Here is an 18,746-nt window from a genome sequence, read left to right as displayed (position 1 = left end):
AAAATGTAAGATATAGCCAAGAAATCCTATAAACACTTTTTGAAGTCATTGACATCGTCCAAGGACAACTTTCTCATGTTGGCTATGGTTGTTCTTTCAAACTTCGTTGATATCAGTTCTTTATTAGACGAGTCACAGTTATCTTTTTGTCTAGACTGGAAACATTAACGCCTTGCCTAGATTGTATAAATGACTGTAAGATTCTTGTATCCTTTTGACTGGCAAGCTATCTTTTGTAAAAAAAAAAATACAATTTCCAATGCACATTTTAGGAAATTAAGAACATTTGATGCCATTTTTTAAAAAAAGCTATCCTAACAAAGAAGCTAGTGATAACAATGTTAAATGTATGAGGGAAATTGGGTATTCGATAGGGTCACTTATCAAATGAGTTACAAATAAAAATTTGCTGAGTCCACAGGCGAGATTAAAGCCATTAACATCTTGCCTAGATTATGTTAATACGTGTCAGATTATTTTATCTCTTAACTTTCAGATTACAAGTATATTTACCTATGTGATAAACTAGTCTATAATTTCTCTCTTAATCATGTTCTATATCTATATAACCTAGTGACTGGATAATCTATAATCAAATCAATCCAGAATGAATGAACTGTCATTTTTTACTATTATTCGCGTGGAATAACAATGGATTGACTTTATTCTATTTTTAAAGACATTCAGAAGGTAACAATGAAATCATTATTGACAAAATTGGCGCATACCAATGTGTCTCTTCACGACGATATGGTAAACGACGGTTATGAGCAGACGACATTGTATTAGGCTGTCAACAAGTGAAATCGGACTAAAAACCTATATCATGATGTGATAAACATTCTGTTTAGTTTTACTGTTATTTAAGCGACATGTTCAGCCCGTTAGCTCGGGGATATGGGACATGGGCGGGAGAAATTGAGTTAAATCCAGACAGGGAAGTAACTGAAGTAAGTATTTGTTTATATTTCAAATTACTTTTTTAAAAAAATTGAAATTCCTTGATTGACATACCTTGTTAGTACTGTCATTTATCTATAAAGAGAAGATAAGTAAAATAGTTTGGGATTTGAAATAATAATTGTATGGCTCCTTGACTTTGTAAACGGAATTATAAGACAAATAGTTTGAAACTGAATATTTTGTATCTTTGAGAGTTAAATATTTAGAAATTGACTATAAATATTTAAGACAAATAGTTTGAAATTGTATGACTCTATAAAAAAACTATTCAGAAATTGTATGACTACAAATATTTAAGACAAATAGTTTGAAATTGTATGACTCTATAAAGAGAACTATTCAGAAATTGTATGACTACAAATATTTAAGACAAATAGTTTGAAATGGTATGACTCTATAAAGCTATAAGACTAATATTTTTAGAAGTATATGAATTTGTAAATCTATAAGTCATATAGCTTTTAAATGTAGGGCTCTCTAAATATTTAGAAATTGTATGACTTTAAATCTGTAAAATAAATAGTTTTAAAATTGTATGACTCTGTAAATCTATTAGAAAAATAGTTCTGTAAAATTGTATCATCAAAAACATAAAATTGTATGGCTCTCTAAATTTGTGGGTCAAATATATAGTTTGAAATTGCATGGCTCTGTAAAACTGTTTGTAAAATATTTATCGCTTTTATTATCATACGCAAACACATGCTGAGCCAGGGGGATCTATGAAGTAATATTATATAAGGTGCTATCGACATTATAGATATAAATAACAATAACCTATCCTAATCCAGATTAATCATAAAGTCACAGAAGGTAGATCAAATCATATCCTTGATCACCAGATAATCATTACAGAATAGATAATCTTAGGATGATCTCCTAATGATATCCTAGTCTTTTAAGTATCACATAATCATTTTTTCTGTCTCTGAAAGGAAATGTTTCTTATTGTTTTGTTGTGATTTTTCCCTGACTGAGGCCCATCTGTATTGTGATCATGTCCGCAAAATGTAAATCTTCATCAAGATCTACTGTGCCTAAGGTGTGCCCATGGATTCACAAGTTTGGAAACTCGAAGTGAAGGATAGAATGATTTTGTATATAATGAAGATCTTCCTCATTATGTCAGTCTACGGCATGGATTTACACGAATATTTCTCCGAGATGGCTTTTGGGTTTGTTTGTTCAAATGTGCAGAATAATCAAGCAATTTAGCAGTTTAGCAACTATTTCTGAAAAATAAATGTTTCATATCATATGTGTGTTTTGTCTTTTTTACAGCTCCAGCTACCAACCATCCCGGAGGACCAAAGTCGATCAATCCATAGACATGGCGTTACAGTATCGCCCAGAGTGTTTCGCTCTAACACAAACTTATCATTCTCTAGTCATAAGGAAGATGGAGAGCTTGAACTGCCAAAAACATATGTAACCAAAAAAGGTGCTCTACTCTTATTTACGGCACCTAACGAGGACATTGAAGGAACTCAAGAGTCCGTAAAAGTACTCCATAAAAAGAAAGTTGAAAGCCTTTTGGATCGTAGCTTGAAATTGAATACTCTTGAAAGGCTTTATTTATCAGCTTTACAATTTGGTGACCTGGTAAGTATAAACATAAGTAGGATCTGAAAATATAGTTGATTCCACACCTTTCGATCTTTTCGTATCAAAAATATACACTATCCTGGAATTCCATCAACAAAAATGAAATCCAAAGCAAAAAATTAAATGGTCAGGTGATGTGGATAGATATAACGACCTGGACAAAAAAAATCGACAAATCTTAACCTCTGAACTGCATGTTTAGGAGAAAGTCTCTTATAAAACCTACTAGTATTTCGACATGTGAAAATTTACCAAAAAAAACTTTGTACCGGTAGCTTTGTGTTGCTCTCTGACACCCTAAATAGTACCAGTTGTAACGAATGTAGTAGATTACTTATATAATCTTTTTTTCTATGCACCGATACTCTGATCATCGTTGTAAGGGCACATTGCTAGAGAACTGTTTGTTTTTTCATTTCTATATGGACAAACCTGACGCCAGATAATGCGGGTAGAGGTATTCCAGTTCTACCGATTATACATACAACATTGTATTGTTCGTTCGCAGAGACTAATGTTGCTTATTCAGATTGATAAAGACTGATCTACTAAGTTTAATTTTTGTAATTTTTCAGTCGTACTACAGAAAAGATAAATGTAGCATCACTGATCCAGAAAACCAGTGGTTTTTAAAGTTTTTACATGATTTAGACAGACTAGATATTGATGTTAGTACTAAACCTGGGGCTGATATCAATTTCTATCTTAGAGATCTAAAAACACGAGCCAGGTAAGATAACTTATAATTGCCTTCCCTTAACATTCTTAGGAAATGTAAACGTGTAAACGTTCTTCATTTACAAATAAAACAATTCTTCACGTACAAAATAAATGATCTTCATTTGTAAATAAAACAGTCTTCGTTTATAATCTAATAACGTTCTTCATATTAAGAAGATAAATTAATTCTCCATTTACTATTAAAACAATCTCCATTTGGAAATAAAAGCGTTCTTCATTTATAGATAAAACGGTCTTCATTAGAAGATTAATTAATTCTACATTTACCAATAAAACATTCTTCATTTATATATACAAGCGTTCTTCATTTATTGATAAATCGTTCTTCTACAAAAGATAATTCTACATTTACAAATAAATTATTCTTCATTTATAAATAAATAACATTCTTCGTTTAAAAATAAACATAATTTTTAATTTACCAACAAAACATTCGTCATTTACAAATTAAACATTCTTTATATATAACTAAAAACGTTCTTCTTTTATAACTAATAGCGTTCTTCTTTTATAACTAATAGCGTTCTTCTTTTATAACTAATAGCGTTCATCATTAACTAAAATCGTTCTTCATTCATAATTAATAGCCTTCATCAGTTATAACTAATAGCGTTCTTCATTTTATAACTAAAAACGTTCTTCTTTTATAACTAATAGCGTTCATCATTAACTAAAATCGTTCTTCATTCATAATTAATAGCCTTTATCAGTTATAACTAATAGCATTCTTCATTTTATAACTAAAAGCGTTCTTCATTTATAACTAAAATCGTTCTTCATTTATAATTAATAGCCTTCACCAGTTATAACTAATAGCGTTCTTCTTTTATAACTAATAGCGTTCTTCTTTTATAACTAATAGCGTTCTTCTTTTATAACTAATAGCGTTCTTCATTTATAACTAATAGCGTTCTTCTTTTATAACTAAAAACGTTCTTCATTTTATAATTAATAGTTTTCATCAGTTACAACTATATAGCGTTCTTCATTCATACCTAAAAGCGCGTATTTATAAATGGAAATAATTTCTTAATCGTTCTTCATTCATTGACAAAACGTTCATTTTTAGATAAAATAGTTGTAATCAAAACTTAAATAAAAAACGTTAAAGAAATCAAAGAAATTGAAACATACAAAATTGAAACATACAAAGTTGAAACATGTTTGATAATAAAACAGTGTAGTTTATTGCAAGCATTAAACTGTGTATTATTAATCCACTAAAAGGTTCACTGTTTATCACATATTAATAAGTAGTTGGGTAGGTCAAATATGAATTATAACTTATTGTTTATATACCGTCTTAAACAATAGATAACATTTCTTTATAGCACCCTTTATATAAGATAACATAAAAGATTATTATTTTTAAGTGACTTCGAAAACTAGCGGTGTCAGTGATCCTCAGACATATCCAACAATACTTTAAACATTTTTATAGGTTCTTTTGTTTACTTTTTCAAATAGTTGAACATTTGTATTCGTCAATTTGACTCTGATCGTCAAATAGAATTGTGTAAAGATGTCAAATTTCATATAAGAACCAGCAGCTTACGAGGTCAAGGTCATGTGTACGGAAGATGTTAATGTCATAATTGATGCAAAAAGTATTATTTGGTACATGTGGGTCGACTCAGTTCGACATGCGACTTGCATTTAGATGGCAGCTAAATTTTCAACGACTTCTAGCAGCTAACGACATCTGGAAGAATTCGGTGGCTGTATTTTGTCGTTGCGACGTGAGCGCTTCGACAACTTACTGAAAAATCACGCAGTTGCCTGCAGATGCTTATTTCTTTATTTTCTAACACAGACGAATTTGTCGTGGAGTTTTCGAAATCTGACACTATGCAAATGATTGCAGTTGCATATTGAGCTACAGATATCAAAAGGTCATATTGATTATTAGCATTGAAAATTGGAATGTTGAAAAGTTTGGAAAACCTCTTTATTATCTCTTTAATTGTTCATATAGATGATAACAGTGACAAAGAATGCTATGACGATGATAAGAATGAATACGAAGGAATTAGAATTAAAATCACGACAGCAAACTTAATTACATCACAAAGTTCCAATCAATATCGTTATCCATTCATTAAAAATCAATCAACAACTCGTTTTCTACCATCAATCAATAATCAATCAAAAGTTACTTTAGCTTCATTCATAATTATGGCAGGCTATATTTTGAAATCGAAAATGGTACGGCTCTGGCAATAGTTTCTGTCTAGTTAATGCCACATATGGAGAAATTATGACAAAATATGAATTATAAGGAGGGGAGGCATTTTAAAGGTATGGTCATTCCATCGTAACAATGGCTAAACAAGATGAGGGGGGGGGGGGGGGGGTTGGGCGTAGACTTAAGTCGGTTGGGGCCCCTCCCCCGGGATTTTTTAATAATATATATGCTATCCTGCATTTTTTCTTGGGGTAGGGGACCCCGTTAGAGCTATCCTGCATTTTTTCAGTCCCTATGGTAGTTGAGCCACTGCTTTACAAACGCTCTTTATTTTGTGACTCTGTATTTTTTATTTGACTGACGAATAGCGTATCCTGGAAATCAAAAATAAAATGTTCATCGAAAGTTTTGCAAAATATCGAATTCGGCCGAGCAAAGTGATTTGTATAAGGACATAAGTTAACTAATTATGATATAGTGTTAGCATGTACTGATATCTGTTATTTAATATAACATATAGGTAAATACTGTATTGACTAAACAGACATGATATATACAGATATTTAATAGTAAATTACCCTTCTATTCATACAGTGAATGTTATTGCGATATACCTATTTCGCACATTACCGTACATACCCTTGCAATTCGGACAGTTAATATTAGTAATAATAATTATGTATGATGCTGTAATTCTTTCATTCCTGGCTGTATAAAGTAAAAAAACTCAAGTCATGATAGTATTGAATGTCATGTACAGACCAACTAGATCAAGTAAACATATAAGTTGTAATACTTTTGAAGTTTATTTGAAGAATTACGGTAGTTTGTTTATTTGTAGCTATGGTTACAACAGAGACAAAAAAGTAAGAGGGGTTATCAATGTGTGTTAATTCATACCTTTCATTTGAAATATAATAATATATTAAATACATATTGTGTTCATATTTATATAAACCTAATAACTCGCTGTTTAATCCGTTTCATTCATTTATTCCTTCGTCTTTTTATTTCATTCATTCATTCATATTTTTTTTTATATTTCATTCAATATAACGATGAAAAAAATCTCCAGAATAATTTTTTAAGAAACTTTGCCTTTTCCATTAGCCTAATCAAGGGCAGAAACATTCGACGCAAAACCCCAATACATTTCTTTTACAGTAATTTCCGGCTGAGATCTTCTAGGATTAACAAGTTTCAAATAGTGACACAAGAATTTCCAATTGTGGACAATCAGGTTGTAAATAACACCCATCCCGACGCCCGTACCGTTGCTAAAGGAACATGAACCCCCCACCCCCACACACCCACATCAACTCGCCAGAATGACCATATAAAATGATTTCCATTAATTTCAAATTTGCTTCCATTTCAGTCAGAGAATACATGCTGGCGGTGACAGTACAACAAGAAGACAAAGATCACAAGAACTACGCAGTTTATTACACGAATTAGAAGACGTCTGGAGAAGCAAGTCGAAATCTTCATTAAAACCAGAATCGTCATCGTTATCACAGAGGTAACAATTATTCTAGACTGGCTAGACAAGACTACCCTGGATTTCGAAGAACCTACGCCGTAAAACCGTCATCAAATACAGAATTATAAATATTTTTGAAGATTTTCACAGATTGACGAATGTGGACAACCAGCTAATCCATATATTCCATTTAGAAACTGTAGAACATTAATTGAATGGGTCCACGATCCCGCGTAACTCATCGGCAAAATTATTGTAATGTATCTTCACCCTTACAAGATAATCGGACCATACCTGTCAATTCTGCAATCAAGACGTCTATAAGTCCAAAAACTGATGGAATCAAAGTAACCCAAAACCTCCCTCCTGACAAAAAGTTCTTTCATTGCACACTGCTCGATTTGTCTGCCTTTATTTAGCTATCATTTATTTCACATGAATCTGATTTTAGTCGAACGAGTCCTGCACAACGTATACTATCCAGTAAATCATTAGCTGCATCAATAAAATCTTCAACATATCTTGGTAGAGCTGATTCTTCTGGTAAGAACTTCATTCATTATCTAAGGATTTTTGTATTTGGTGGTTCAAAAGTATTTCCCCCATAATAACCAAACCAAAATTATCGATTTCCTTTTGATGAATATTTTTTATTTAACGGTCTTCTGGCTGACTCTCTTGTGGTTAGCATCTGCTAAATAAGAGCCAACAACTTGTGATGTAAAATAATGCCTTGACAATATATATTTAACCGAAGAATTTCTTATGTTTTAGCAACTGATTTTTCCAAAGATGAGTCAGGAAAGCTTTCTGGCTTGTCCCCGGTTACATTACCTGAAATACCTTCCAAGCATGGTCGTAGACGTAAAGCAAGTTGGATCAGTCCAGTAACGACAACAGAAGATGCACAAGATACCCATCCGATCGCAATCACGCGATTACCCCCGACATATAAAAGTGTATCGTCTGCTAAGTCTGATAGAAGTGGAGGCAGACGAAGTGCCGAGTCGCGATCAGGCAGCCGTTTGTCTGGTAGATCCGGCTCTCTGGATGATGCTCGTAGTAGCAGTGCTGACAGTTCAAGACTGACCGAGGAGATTGGTGAATTAAATATCGCTCATCCCCTCAAAACGTTTATTGACCATGAATTGACGGAACTGGCAGAAGACGAAGTCAGACAAGGTTTGCATGTCAAAGAAGCTATTGATTTTGAAGGAATGTCGGACAAAATTACCCAAAACCAAACTGCTTACGACAATACAGAAGACAAAGATATACTTGCTGATAAAACTGGTGCCCCTGGTGAAGACCTCACCCAAGGTATTGACTCTGTAACAAAGGCCAATAAAGATGGTGGAATAGTTTCTTCAGATGTTGATCAGCAACAGAGCATTACACCTCTAGGTAAGTGAGCCGTGATTTCTGTAGCACCTGCAAAATGTCAAAGTTAAATAAAATGACTTATTCGGCACGCGTATTTGAAGTCATGTAGGCTGATTTTATTATGAGTTTCTCCATCACGAATTTAACATAAAAGAAAACGACAAGAACGACCAAAATTGCATTGACTCAGTCCATAATCAATTCTAGGAAATGACTGATTATTAAATTGATTAATCGTTTTTACAGACTTGGCTACACAAGCGGGGAAACAGCATGATGAAAGTCCAGTCCATGACGATTCCGCTACGGTTGAATCTGGAGAAGATACTGTTAGTCAGCCGGACAGTGCTGTAGATAAAGTACAAGGTGAGTTTCAGTTATTGTCGTTACATGAAAGACAATTAGTTTATATACATCTTGTCACATTTCCACAGTCGTTTATTTTTGGTTCATAAATTCCGAACCTATGTGGACGTAGAGATTCCCGAGGCATCTTGGGCCAAAAGAGTGTACGTAGCATATGAAACATATGAATCTAACCCTGGCAGTGTTTCCTCTTCCAGAACAACGTATACCTAAACCACCACAAGATCCCAGAAGAGCGAGACTTCATAGATTGAACGCTAGGTCTAAGAAACCAGCAGGTGAGTTTAAATTTTGATTTCTAGATTCTCGATTCACCTCGATGTCAACCAAAAAGTAATGTTGATCAATTATATCTATTTGGATTGTCGACACTAGCGTATCTTCATTTTAAGGAGTTTCATGTTCCACAGCTCGTGTTCCCAAGCTCATTCCAAACTGCTCCTAACTTCTGACACCCTTATGAATCAATACCAGTTTTCTTTTAGAAATTTCAGGAAGATTCTTTAGCTATTTGAGACAACCAACAGAATCTACATTTTGTTTAATCATACATGCTGATTGTTCATTGGCAAAAGACTTCTCGGGTTCCTTTAAAGGTGTATTTTTTATAATCCAATAGTCGTTCCTTCCACGGACCAAGATATTGAACAAACTGCTGAAGTAGAAACTAAAGATCCAACTGAAGAACAGAAACCTGCAGACGATTCTGAAAAAAATGTTGACGACGCTAAGGATGAAGATAGTAAATCTGAAGAACTACTAAATGGTTCTAAAACAGAAGAAGGAAACCGACTAGCAGAGGATGACAAACCAGATAAGGAAGACAACAGTCTACCTGATGCAGATGATACAATTGGGGGCGAAGGTGTTGCAGGGGTTAAAGATGACCAAGACGCCATTGCCAATAAACCGTTTCATAAAGCTGATGCTGAGGGTAGCGTCAGAGATGAAGCCAAAGGAGCTAGAGAAGAAGGAGAAGAAGTCACTCCTGGGGATTCAGTGGGAGAAGACATTAAGAAGGGTACAGATGCCACCCACGAAACAGCCGACTCAACAGCTGATCCTGAAGAAAGTGAAGAGAGTTTGTCATTTGTGTTTGTTAAGGATAACTCTACCACGGGATCGGCATCTGTTGGAAAACACGAACCGGAAGAGGACATCATGGAAGTTTTAGAAAGACGAAGACGGGCTCGAATGTTGAGTGAGATGAATATTGAATCGACTAATAATTTTGACGACATGGAAGATGATTTTGCTCAGCGAGCTAAGGAAGCTGAAAAAGCTGAACAAGATTTTATGTTTATAAGAGAAGAAGAGTCGGATGGAGAAGCTCAAGATTACGATGGACCTGTAAGTATAGACCTGTATTTTGATTGCTGAGGGCACTAGAGTAGCTAGATAATTGAACTACCACTATTTACACCTGTAGGCACTTTTAATACACCATCCCAAAGAAATGTTCCAAAATGCAATTATTGAACAAATTAAATCTTGATTAAATACTTGAACTCAAAATTGAGCTTTAGCATCTCTAAGATGTTAGCTCTCGAATAGAAATCAAAAGGCTTCATTTGATTTGAGCTCAAGATCAGTGAAATTTAGTGACTCTGAAGAACCTGGTGTCGCTGTTCAATGGGGTTCATCAGCTTATTCCCAAATTTATTGAGGTTGATAAAACGAAGTAAGGTAATTTGAATTATTATTCTATAATTGGCTGAGATTGTTATTATCTATATATTTAAGGAACGGAAGGCGAGGAGGCTGAGAAGAAAACGAGCACCCAAGAAACCTGAGAAAGTTTATGTAAAGGCATTAGATATAACATCTATAGCTCCCGTAGAAGAAGAAATTAAGGCAAGTGAACTCTGGAGTGAATCAATACCTTTTACATGTATACTGTGTAAGTGTGTAGGCCAGGACTGTTCAATCGTCCGACACAAACACTAGTTACGCAAAACCAAATTGCTCCTTGGATGTGATTAACCTTCGATGAGTCAGTCCTGGTAACAGAGTTTGAAATATGAGCTGCATCAAATTCCTAACGATTCCTTCGCAAGTGTCTTTGGATTTTATTTTAGACAAATCTTAAGGTCTAAATTATTTGCAAATTAAGATGTTGGGTTGAGGCGGGGCCCGAAAATTCCTTGAAATGGGATATGAATGGTATCATTATTATAGGAGGATGAGGAAATTGTTGATGAAGAAGGTGAAGACCAACCATGGGTTCATCCCAATCAAAGATTCTTCCCTGATGGTCCGTTACCCAAGCTGGAAGTTCCCGAAGAAGACGCAGCCTTACCGTCGCATCTTGAAGAAATGTTAACTAGACGAAGCGCTTCCAAATCAGCAGAAGAACTGGAAAATGAACTTCTTCAAAGTAAGAAAATTCGTAATTCTTGATCTCTTGATCTCATCCTATCGTGTCCTGCTTTTCTCATACAGGCTATACCGTGGAGTGTGCAACAAGGAGATTTTTTGTAAGAACAGCGCTAGTCAGTGTGACTTCAATGTTCAATGTGAGTTGCACATGTGACGTTGGATTGTCACATTCTAAATACTTTTCCAAGGTATATTACTAATCCTGACCTGCAACATATTTTATAATGTTCTTATATTTCTGTTTTGACCCTAAGCTACAATTGTTAGAGCATAATGAAAATTCGTACCCTTTTTTAGTGCAAGACATTATGAATACTGAAATGGCCGGATCTTCTATGGCTGTTGATGAAGGCGAAGAAGGTTTGACTGAGCAAGAGTTGAAATTGGCACAAGAGCTCTTAGAGGTACGTAGTACTCTACTGCAATATTTAATCTGTGCCTTAAATTGGACATAGGCAGGAACACCCGAATGCAAAAAGTTTTAATTTTATTGTGAAGACATTTTGGTTTTCCTATCAATGTCAGTAGAGAGCCGAATCCTTCTTTTTTGATTTCATGTGGTTATAAAGTTTCAGATTTTCTAATATTTTTTTGTATCCTATTTCCCATTACGATTATGTCATAACACATACACTGTAAGGTTATGCGCTTTGAATATGTCGTTGCACCTGAAACCCATACCAGTTTATACTTTCTAGTGATATTAGAAAGTAAACTGGCTCATAAAAAAGCCAAAAAGACATTATCAACTATTCATATAGGATGGGTTGATATTCCCAGAGTGACATGTTTAACTACTACTATCCCCACTTCTAACCAAATGCTTTTTTCTAGGGTCGTGTAAAAGAAGTATCATCTAAAATATTTAATACCGGTACAGAAGAAGAAGCTACCGAGCCAGTGGTAGACGAAAAGCCGAAAAAGAAGGGTGGCAAGGGTAAAGGAAAGGGTGGCAAAGGTAAAAAGAGGCCGAAGAAACCGGTAGAAGTTGTGGTAGATCGAAAGCAGAGTATAGCAGAGGAGAGAGATTCAATAAGACAACAACGAAAGCTTGAAAAACTGGTATGTCACTCGTTACTTATTATATTTAGTTTGGACAGAAGATAGTATCAACAGCAAAACGGAAGTAAATATGCCTGACTGGGCGAAAATTTGTGATGTTAATATGAATCTGGAATTGTAAAACAACAAACCGAAACTATAAAAATTTGAGGAAAAATCTATACCAATCGAACTCAGAAAGCAGAAAGTATGTTTTGGTCCCTTTTGAAAAATGTTTCATTTCATAAAGTTAATGTTCCTTAGTTTAATTCCCCAAAACTCCATCCTTTAAGAGCACAACGCTTAAGAACATCCTAGTCCAAAACATCTGCCTCTATACCAGCCTCTGATGGTTATTTTGACAGTTGTCTGATCCAAATATCTATCAGAGGCTGGTATAGAGACAAATGTTTCGGTCTTAAGAACATCCATGCATTGATGATCGAATGAGTATGTCTGAAGTCGTCGTTATACTTGATGAATTGTATATGTTTTCTCTTATATTGTAGAGAAGACTAGAAGAAATGCAAGCACTGCAAGACAAAATAGCCCAAAGAGAAGAATTAAGAAGAGCACAAGAAGAAGAGATTCAAAGAAAAGCTAAGGTACGGTTTTTCATCTTGACTCTGGTCCTTTATGTTGCTCATATTACTTTACGTACTAGTCCAAAAATTCAATCCAATTTTAAACCAGTATTGCTGAGGGTTTTTATGTCTAAAACACCTTTAGACAACGTAGCTCTTGAAAATGTTATAGATTTAGTATGTAATTCTGATCATGAAATGTTTTAAGCTGTAGAGTACAAGTTTAAATTATTGTACTGTGGACAAGTAGCTATAAATAAAAGCTTCAACTTTCAACTATTAACGTAGGGTGTATCATCTAAAGATTAATATCTTCTTGGTGCAATGTCGAGTCCGCAAAGAACCCAAATGAGCTACTACTGCTTCTGGTTAAGACTCCATTAGCCATATAGCATGTAAGAAAAACCCGTTCTTCATTTTTTTCTTGAAGGATCTACGTTAGTACATGGGTTGTTTTCAAATCTAACTCGTTGATTTTGACGTATATTTTGCAATTATGAATGGTATAAGTCATTTTCCCTCTTATGATTTTAATGGTTGGTGGTATTTTAGGAACTGGCGGAAGAACAACAAGAACTAGAGGAAGAAGCAGCACATATTAAACAAAATGAAGAAGAAGCCAGAGAGCAGCTGGCACAAATAAGGAAAAAGCAGCGTCTAGAACGTGATGCTAGGAGAAAAGCTGAACAGGAAAGAAAACGACAACTAGCTATTGAGAGGCGAGAACGAGAAAAGGTGATGAGAGAAATTGCCAGGCAAAAAGAAAAGGAAATGTTAGATAGAATTGGAGATATTGAGACCAGACGTGAACTAATCGCCGAGGAGGAGAGAAGGATCGAAGAGGAAGAGAGGATAGCAGATGAGGCGTTACAGGTCAGTTGTCAATCCACTTCATACATGGAATATCAGGGCTCGACTGGATATCGAATCCTATTACTGGTTGTTATGGATTCGAATCCCAGGAATGGTCGAACCAGGAAAAAGGTCATCGTAACGTCACATTTTTAAAATTATTGGCTTGTATTGTGAAGCGATGATTGACCATCGTGGTTTATTAATAAATTTGAACTGACGAAGTGTTGTTTTCTGTTGCAGGAAGAACTGAGGGAGCAACAAGTAGCTTTAGAAGAAGAGGAACTCAGAATGAGAGAATTAGAAAAAGAGGTAAGAGTGATTATCTGCTGATAGGCCTATCACTTGAAACCTTCTGTAAGCAGTATTAGTGTAAATAATTGAACTGTTCCCTTGGGTATTCATTATGGCCCATGGTACCGTTTCAATTATGAAAATATCTGGCCTCACAAGTCCTTCTCAGTTCTTCAGATGCCATATACGGTAGACAACGTATCTGCCAAGCTGGGTGAAAATATGCTATTCCAAAATACTGTCCTGTGGGTCAATCTATTAGGTGAAGACAATTTGTGCCTGAAACGATAACTTTATATTGGAAGACAAAGGATGGATATTTGACTCTCTTCATATCTACCCAAGTGTATGACTTTGGTGGCTTTTGGAACATGACTTATGGGTTACAATTTGAAAGTCAGTTTTCAGTCAATTTGTGTTACACGACGCCAACGTCATAAAAATTTAGTAATACAGCACTAACAGATGGCGATCTTGTGTATAATTGTAGGCTGAAGAAGAGGCTATGCGAAGATTAATAGAAGAGAGAGAAGAAGCAGAGAGAAGACAGAGAGAACTTAAAGAAGAGGAAGAGCGAATCAGACAAGAAGAAGAAAAACTACGGTAATCTTTTAAGGATTTCGATCACTATCGCTTTGTGTATAAAAGTTTTTAGACCTCCGAAAAGCCTCTTATTATTGAGTCATATCACGGGAAGGTTAAATAATAGAGCGTTGTCCTTTGATAGTACCAGTTATCGTCAATTCCAACCAGATGGACTTCTTTTGAAGCTGATTGTGACCACATACTACTCTCGAAAGGGTGAGAAGTCGTGCTTGTGGGTAGACAAGATCCGAAGTGGTGAAACCGATGTCATTTTGATAGTTGTTTGTGTTTCCATATTGGCCATAGTTATCTTCATTTTGAAGATTTCAATATTTCTCCTATTTATTTGTAGACAAGCATTATTATTGGAAGAAGAAAGATTGAGAGAAGAAAAGCGATTGAAGGAATTAGAAGAACAAATGAAATTAGACGAAGAAAGAAAAAGACTGGACGAGGTTAGTTATGAGTTAAATCTGTTTTCTCACTTCCAAAAAATTGTAAAAAAAAAACAAAACATTTTATTTGGAAGCTCGAACAAGATGACGCTCGAACTTTGATATGGGATGTTCTTTTAAGAAAAACGAGAAAAGAAAACCCCTTCAAAACAACCACGTTTCAGCTTGGATTACTATCCCACTGAAGAAAACTTGTGTGCTGTCGGCAAAATAGTCTTATTGCATTTGAAAAGTGTTCCGTTCTGAAATCCTAATTTAACCCTTTTCAGTTAAAGAGACTTGAAGAAGAAGCTAGACAAGCAATGAGACAGGAGCTAGAATATAAGAGAGAATGGGCGATAAAACGTCGAGAACAGAATTTAAATAGAAGATCGCATCTAGATAAAATTAGAATAGGTCAAGGTTTAACTCGGCCCTGGGTTTTCTCATATTTTGTTTTGTGGAAGAAGGAATCATTTAGCAAGTAGGTTATATGTTTTAAACTCAAAAATACTTCTAAAGAAGGATGACATTCACAACAGTGCTATACATAGATGACAATGACCAAGATAAAAGCGAGAAACCTGATTGGATAAACTCCTTATGAATGAATTGGAGGCAACTGCTAGATCTTCATTGGGGAGTAGGTTATAGCTTACAAGATTGAAAGTTCCCTCACAAATATCTGTCTTTGAATTTCAGATTGATGGGACGCGATCCAAAATCCAGAAACTCTTTTCGGTTAAAGCCTAAAAGAAAAGCTTCAGCACCAGCAGAACCACCTGGTTCACCACCTCCTGAATTTATGCCAGGGTTATCAGCAATTGTTGAGGAATAACTAAAAATTGTCTTTAGATTAATAACCATGACAATAATAATAGTGCTTTAACTATCGTGCCCAACTTACCATTCCTTACAATGATAGAAACAAGTGATAGTTATTGACTGATCTTCTGACTTGTGATGGCCTTATGCTAGAAAATAGGAAGCTAGACGATTTATACACGTTATTTTATTACAGCAGAGGTAGCCGTAGCTTACTGAATGTATAACTGGGCTATTTATCTCTCTGGTTGATCCATGTACCCACATCTCTAGGCTTAATGTCCTGTGAATCTGAGCTATGCGTCCTGTACATCTACGCTATGCGTCATGTGCATCTTAAATATTCTAAGATATATGTCCAGTAAATCTGAGTTATGCGTCCTGTACATCAATTTGTATGCTATACGTGATGTACATCTAATACACATGGTCTGTGCATCTACGCTATACGTCTTGTACATCTAAACTATACTTCCTGTACATCTAGGCTATGTACACCTTAGACTGTATTTCGTTTCTAAATGTACCAGTATAGCGCTGTTCTTTGTTTTTTTTTCTACCTCTTTTTATTTTTAGCTAACATGGGAATCATTAAATTTTTGTTGTAGTACTGGTCTAGTCTAGAAAAGTTTTTCCGAATATGTTTGTATCCTGAATCCCATGTTCTTTTAGCAACGGCACGATGGATACCATGCATGAATCCAAGCTGTTCTGTGATTATATATTTACTGTTTAAATATATTAAATTATATTCTATTTGTTAATGTGTGTTGTTTCTTTATATATAATTTTTTATATATATTAATTATATATATTTTTAGCAGTTGTTGAAATAGTGGCATCATAAAACTCTTAGGGTTAAAGGAATGGTAGGAACCACAGACCTCTGACTGCCAGTGTCCCAGTAATACCACACCAAATTTAGGTCCATAAAAAGTGTATTTACTTTACAATTATATATCAAAGTGACCATATTTTTCTACCAGTATGTGCCTTTCAAAAAATGTCAAACTTCTATGATAGATGAAAGGTGGCTATCGTAGTCATGAATAAAGACGAAGTACGTACTTGCTTGACATTGTGAACAAGTTAACTTCCGTTGTAAGGAACAATTAAAAGTGTCCAATGCCAACAAGTGCACCCTGAACGATACGGACGGCTTAAGACAAAACGTCATTTTTCGACAAAGGGGTGCAACTCGTGCCGATAAACTTGATCTTAGAAGAAGGAGACCAGTGAGTCAGACTTTGAATTTATGCAGATATACACATAGGTCATCTTCTAGGTTTGCATTAATTGTCTGTATGAGCTAGGGTGGTGTCTGAAAGGTAATCTTTGAGACATAAAATTGTAGTAGAACGGTAGACTTCACTAAAGGATTACAAGGAGAGAGTAGATTTCTATGAACTCAAGGGTGGCATATTAGGGAGTGGACGATTGGGTATGCCCCTTTCCATCTCAGGCCAGTGAAAGGTCTGATTTAGAAATGAAAATTAAGCCCTCTAAATACTCAAACTTTATCTCTGGCCATCTGAAAACCGTTGGCTTCTGGGCTTTTGAGAGACACCTCTCTATATGGGCCTCCATTACTGGCTTTTTATACATACGTCACATGTCATAAGAACTGATACTGCACTTGCTTTAAAAAGATGCAAGAAGATAATCAGAAAAGAATATTTAGAAAACATATAAAGAATTTAATGTTCATGGACACATTCCTTTTGTTTAAAAGATTAAACAAGCAAATAACATACAAGATTCCTAATGATTTTGTCTAAGTTTGATCATCAATATTCATAAGCCATAACTTTGGCATGAGCAAGATATTTTCATTTATACCAAAATTGACAAACACTTAAAACACCATGAGTCTGATCCTTTCCAATTTGATTTGATTATCTTCTAGTTGTGGTATACGGAATTTGAAGTGTATTATATTTGTCTCAATCAAACTTGTACAATGCCGTTATTGACTTCACCTATGATTTTTGAAAAGCTTGCTATAAGCTTCATCAATACCAAATAAAAGAGCAATCTTTCCAATGAATAGATGAATCCTTTACGGGAAAGACAAAAACAAGTCCTATATACAATTTAATATCTGTATTAAGAAGTGTTATTTGTAATTTGTTCAGTCTGAGCCTTTTCTAAATCCTGCTTTCCTGGCTCTATATGTAAAGCATCTAATTCATCTGTAGGCATACTGGGAGTGTGCAGCTCTATATTGTTGTCATCATCATAACTCTTTGGTAGTTGGCGCTTCATAGCATAGGCATCTTCCCCATCTGCGTAATATTTTGGTTCAATCTCACTGATTTTGAACTTTAGGGTATTTGTGTACAAATGAAGGGCAGCACGGTTACTTTTACGAACATGTAGAGAAACATAATGAGCCTTAAAACATTCCACCATAGCCCGGGAGGCTTGGTCCATCAGTTTCTGGGCAAGACCAAGTCGTCTGTGTGAACGTTTAACAGCTAAAGATGTGATGTGACCATGTGGAATGGAATCTTCTGGATCCTCTTCCATTTTAGCCAGCACATAGCCAACTATATTCCCATCTGACGTTTCTCCAACATAAGACAATTGAGGCCATGACAAACCATGGTAAAAATAGTATTTCATTTGATAATTTTCTGGCAAACATAGTAAATTACAGTGTTGCATGTTCATTAAGTCCTCGGGTCGAGCACATCTTATATTCATTTTGGTAGGTGAATATTAGTTTTTCGTGATATTAACAAGGTAAAACTTCAGATGAAAAATGTTAGAAACGAAACAAATGTGTTGCCATAAACTGGTCTGTATTGCCGTAAAGAAAAATTTTAATACGACATTCATGGTTGGTGTAAATATTATTTTTGGACTTTCTATTTAAAAAAAGTATAATAGAATTCTTGAATACAGTTATTTTTGTGTATTGTTTGTACTCTGTGTTGTCTGATTTCACAGAAATTATGTGCAGTGTAAGAAAATGTTCGAAAGAGTTCAAAAATATAAAACATATCCCTGGAATTGATTATTAC

At 34.9% G+C, this 18,746-nt stretch overlaps 2 protein-coding genes across 2 annotated transcripts; one reads left to right on the top strand and one right to left on the bottom strand.

The window, feature by feature from the left end:
* Positions 1-872: 872 nt before the first annotated feature.
* Positions 873-7,016, top strand: LOTGIDRAFT_168236 (hypothetical protein; the record flags this gene model as incomplete). Its single annotated transcript, XM_009066116.1, has 4 exons — positions 873-950; positions 2,245-2,565; positions 3,144-3,298; positions 6,873-7,016. Coding segments are annotated over 4 exons (698 nt in total), but the record flags the coding sequence as incomplete, so codon positions are not given.
* A 408-nt stretch (positions 7,017-7,424) lies between these two features.
* Positions 7,425-18,517, bottom strand: LOTGIDRAFT_236022 (hypothetical protein; the record flags this gene model as incomplete). The annotated part of the gene is made up of 3 exons (XM_009066115.1): positions 17,964-18,517; positions 15,803-15,807; positions 7,425-7,472 (listed from the first exon to the last, which is right to left on the bottom strand). The coding sequence occupies exons 1-3, from the start codon at positions 18,424-18,426 to the stop codon at positions 7,425-7,427; spliced, it is 516 nt and encodes a 171-aa protein (XP_009064363.1). The 5' UTR covers positions 18,427-18,517.
* Positions 18,518-18,746: the final 229 nt, after the last annotated feature.

The sequence above is a fragment of the Lottia gigantea genome, assembly GCF_000327385.1.
Source record: "Lottia gigantea unplaced genomic scaffold LOTGIsca_73, whole genome shotgun sequence".
Classification (NCBI taxonomy): domain Eukaryota; kingdom Metazoa; phylum Mollusca; class Gastropoda; family Lottiidae; genus Lottia; species Lottia gigantea.
The sequence above is the reverse complement of the archived record's forward strand: the minus strand, read 5'-3'. Positions and strand labels throughout refer to the sequence as shown.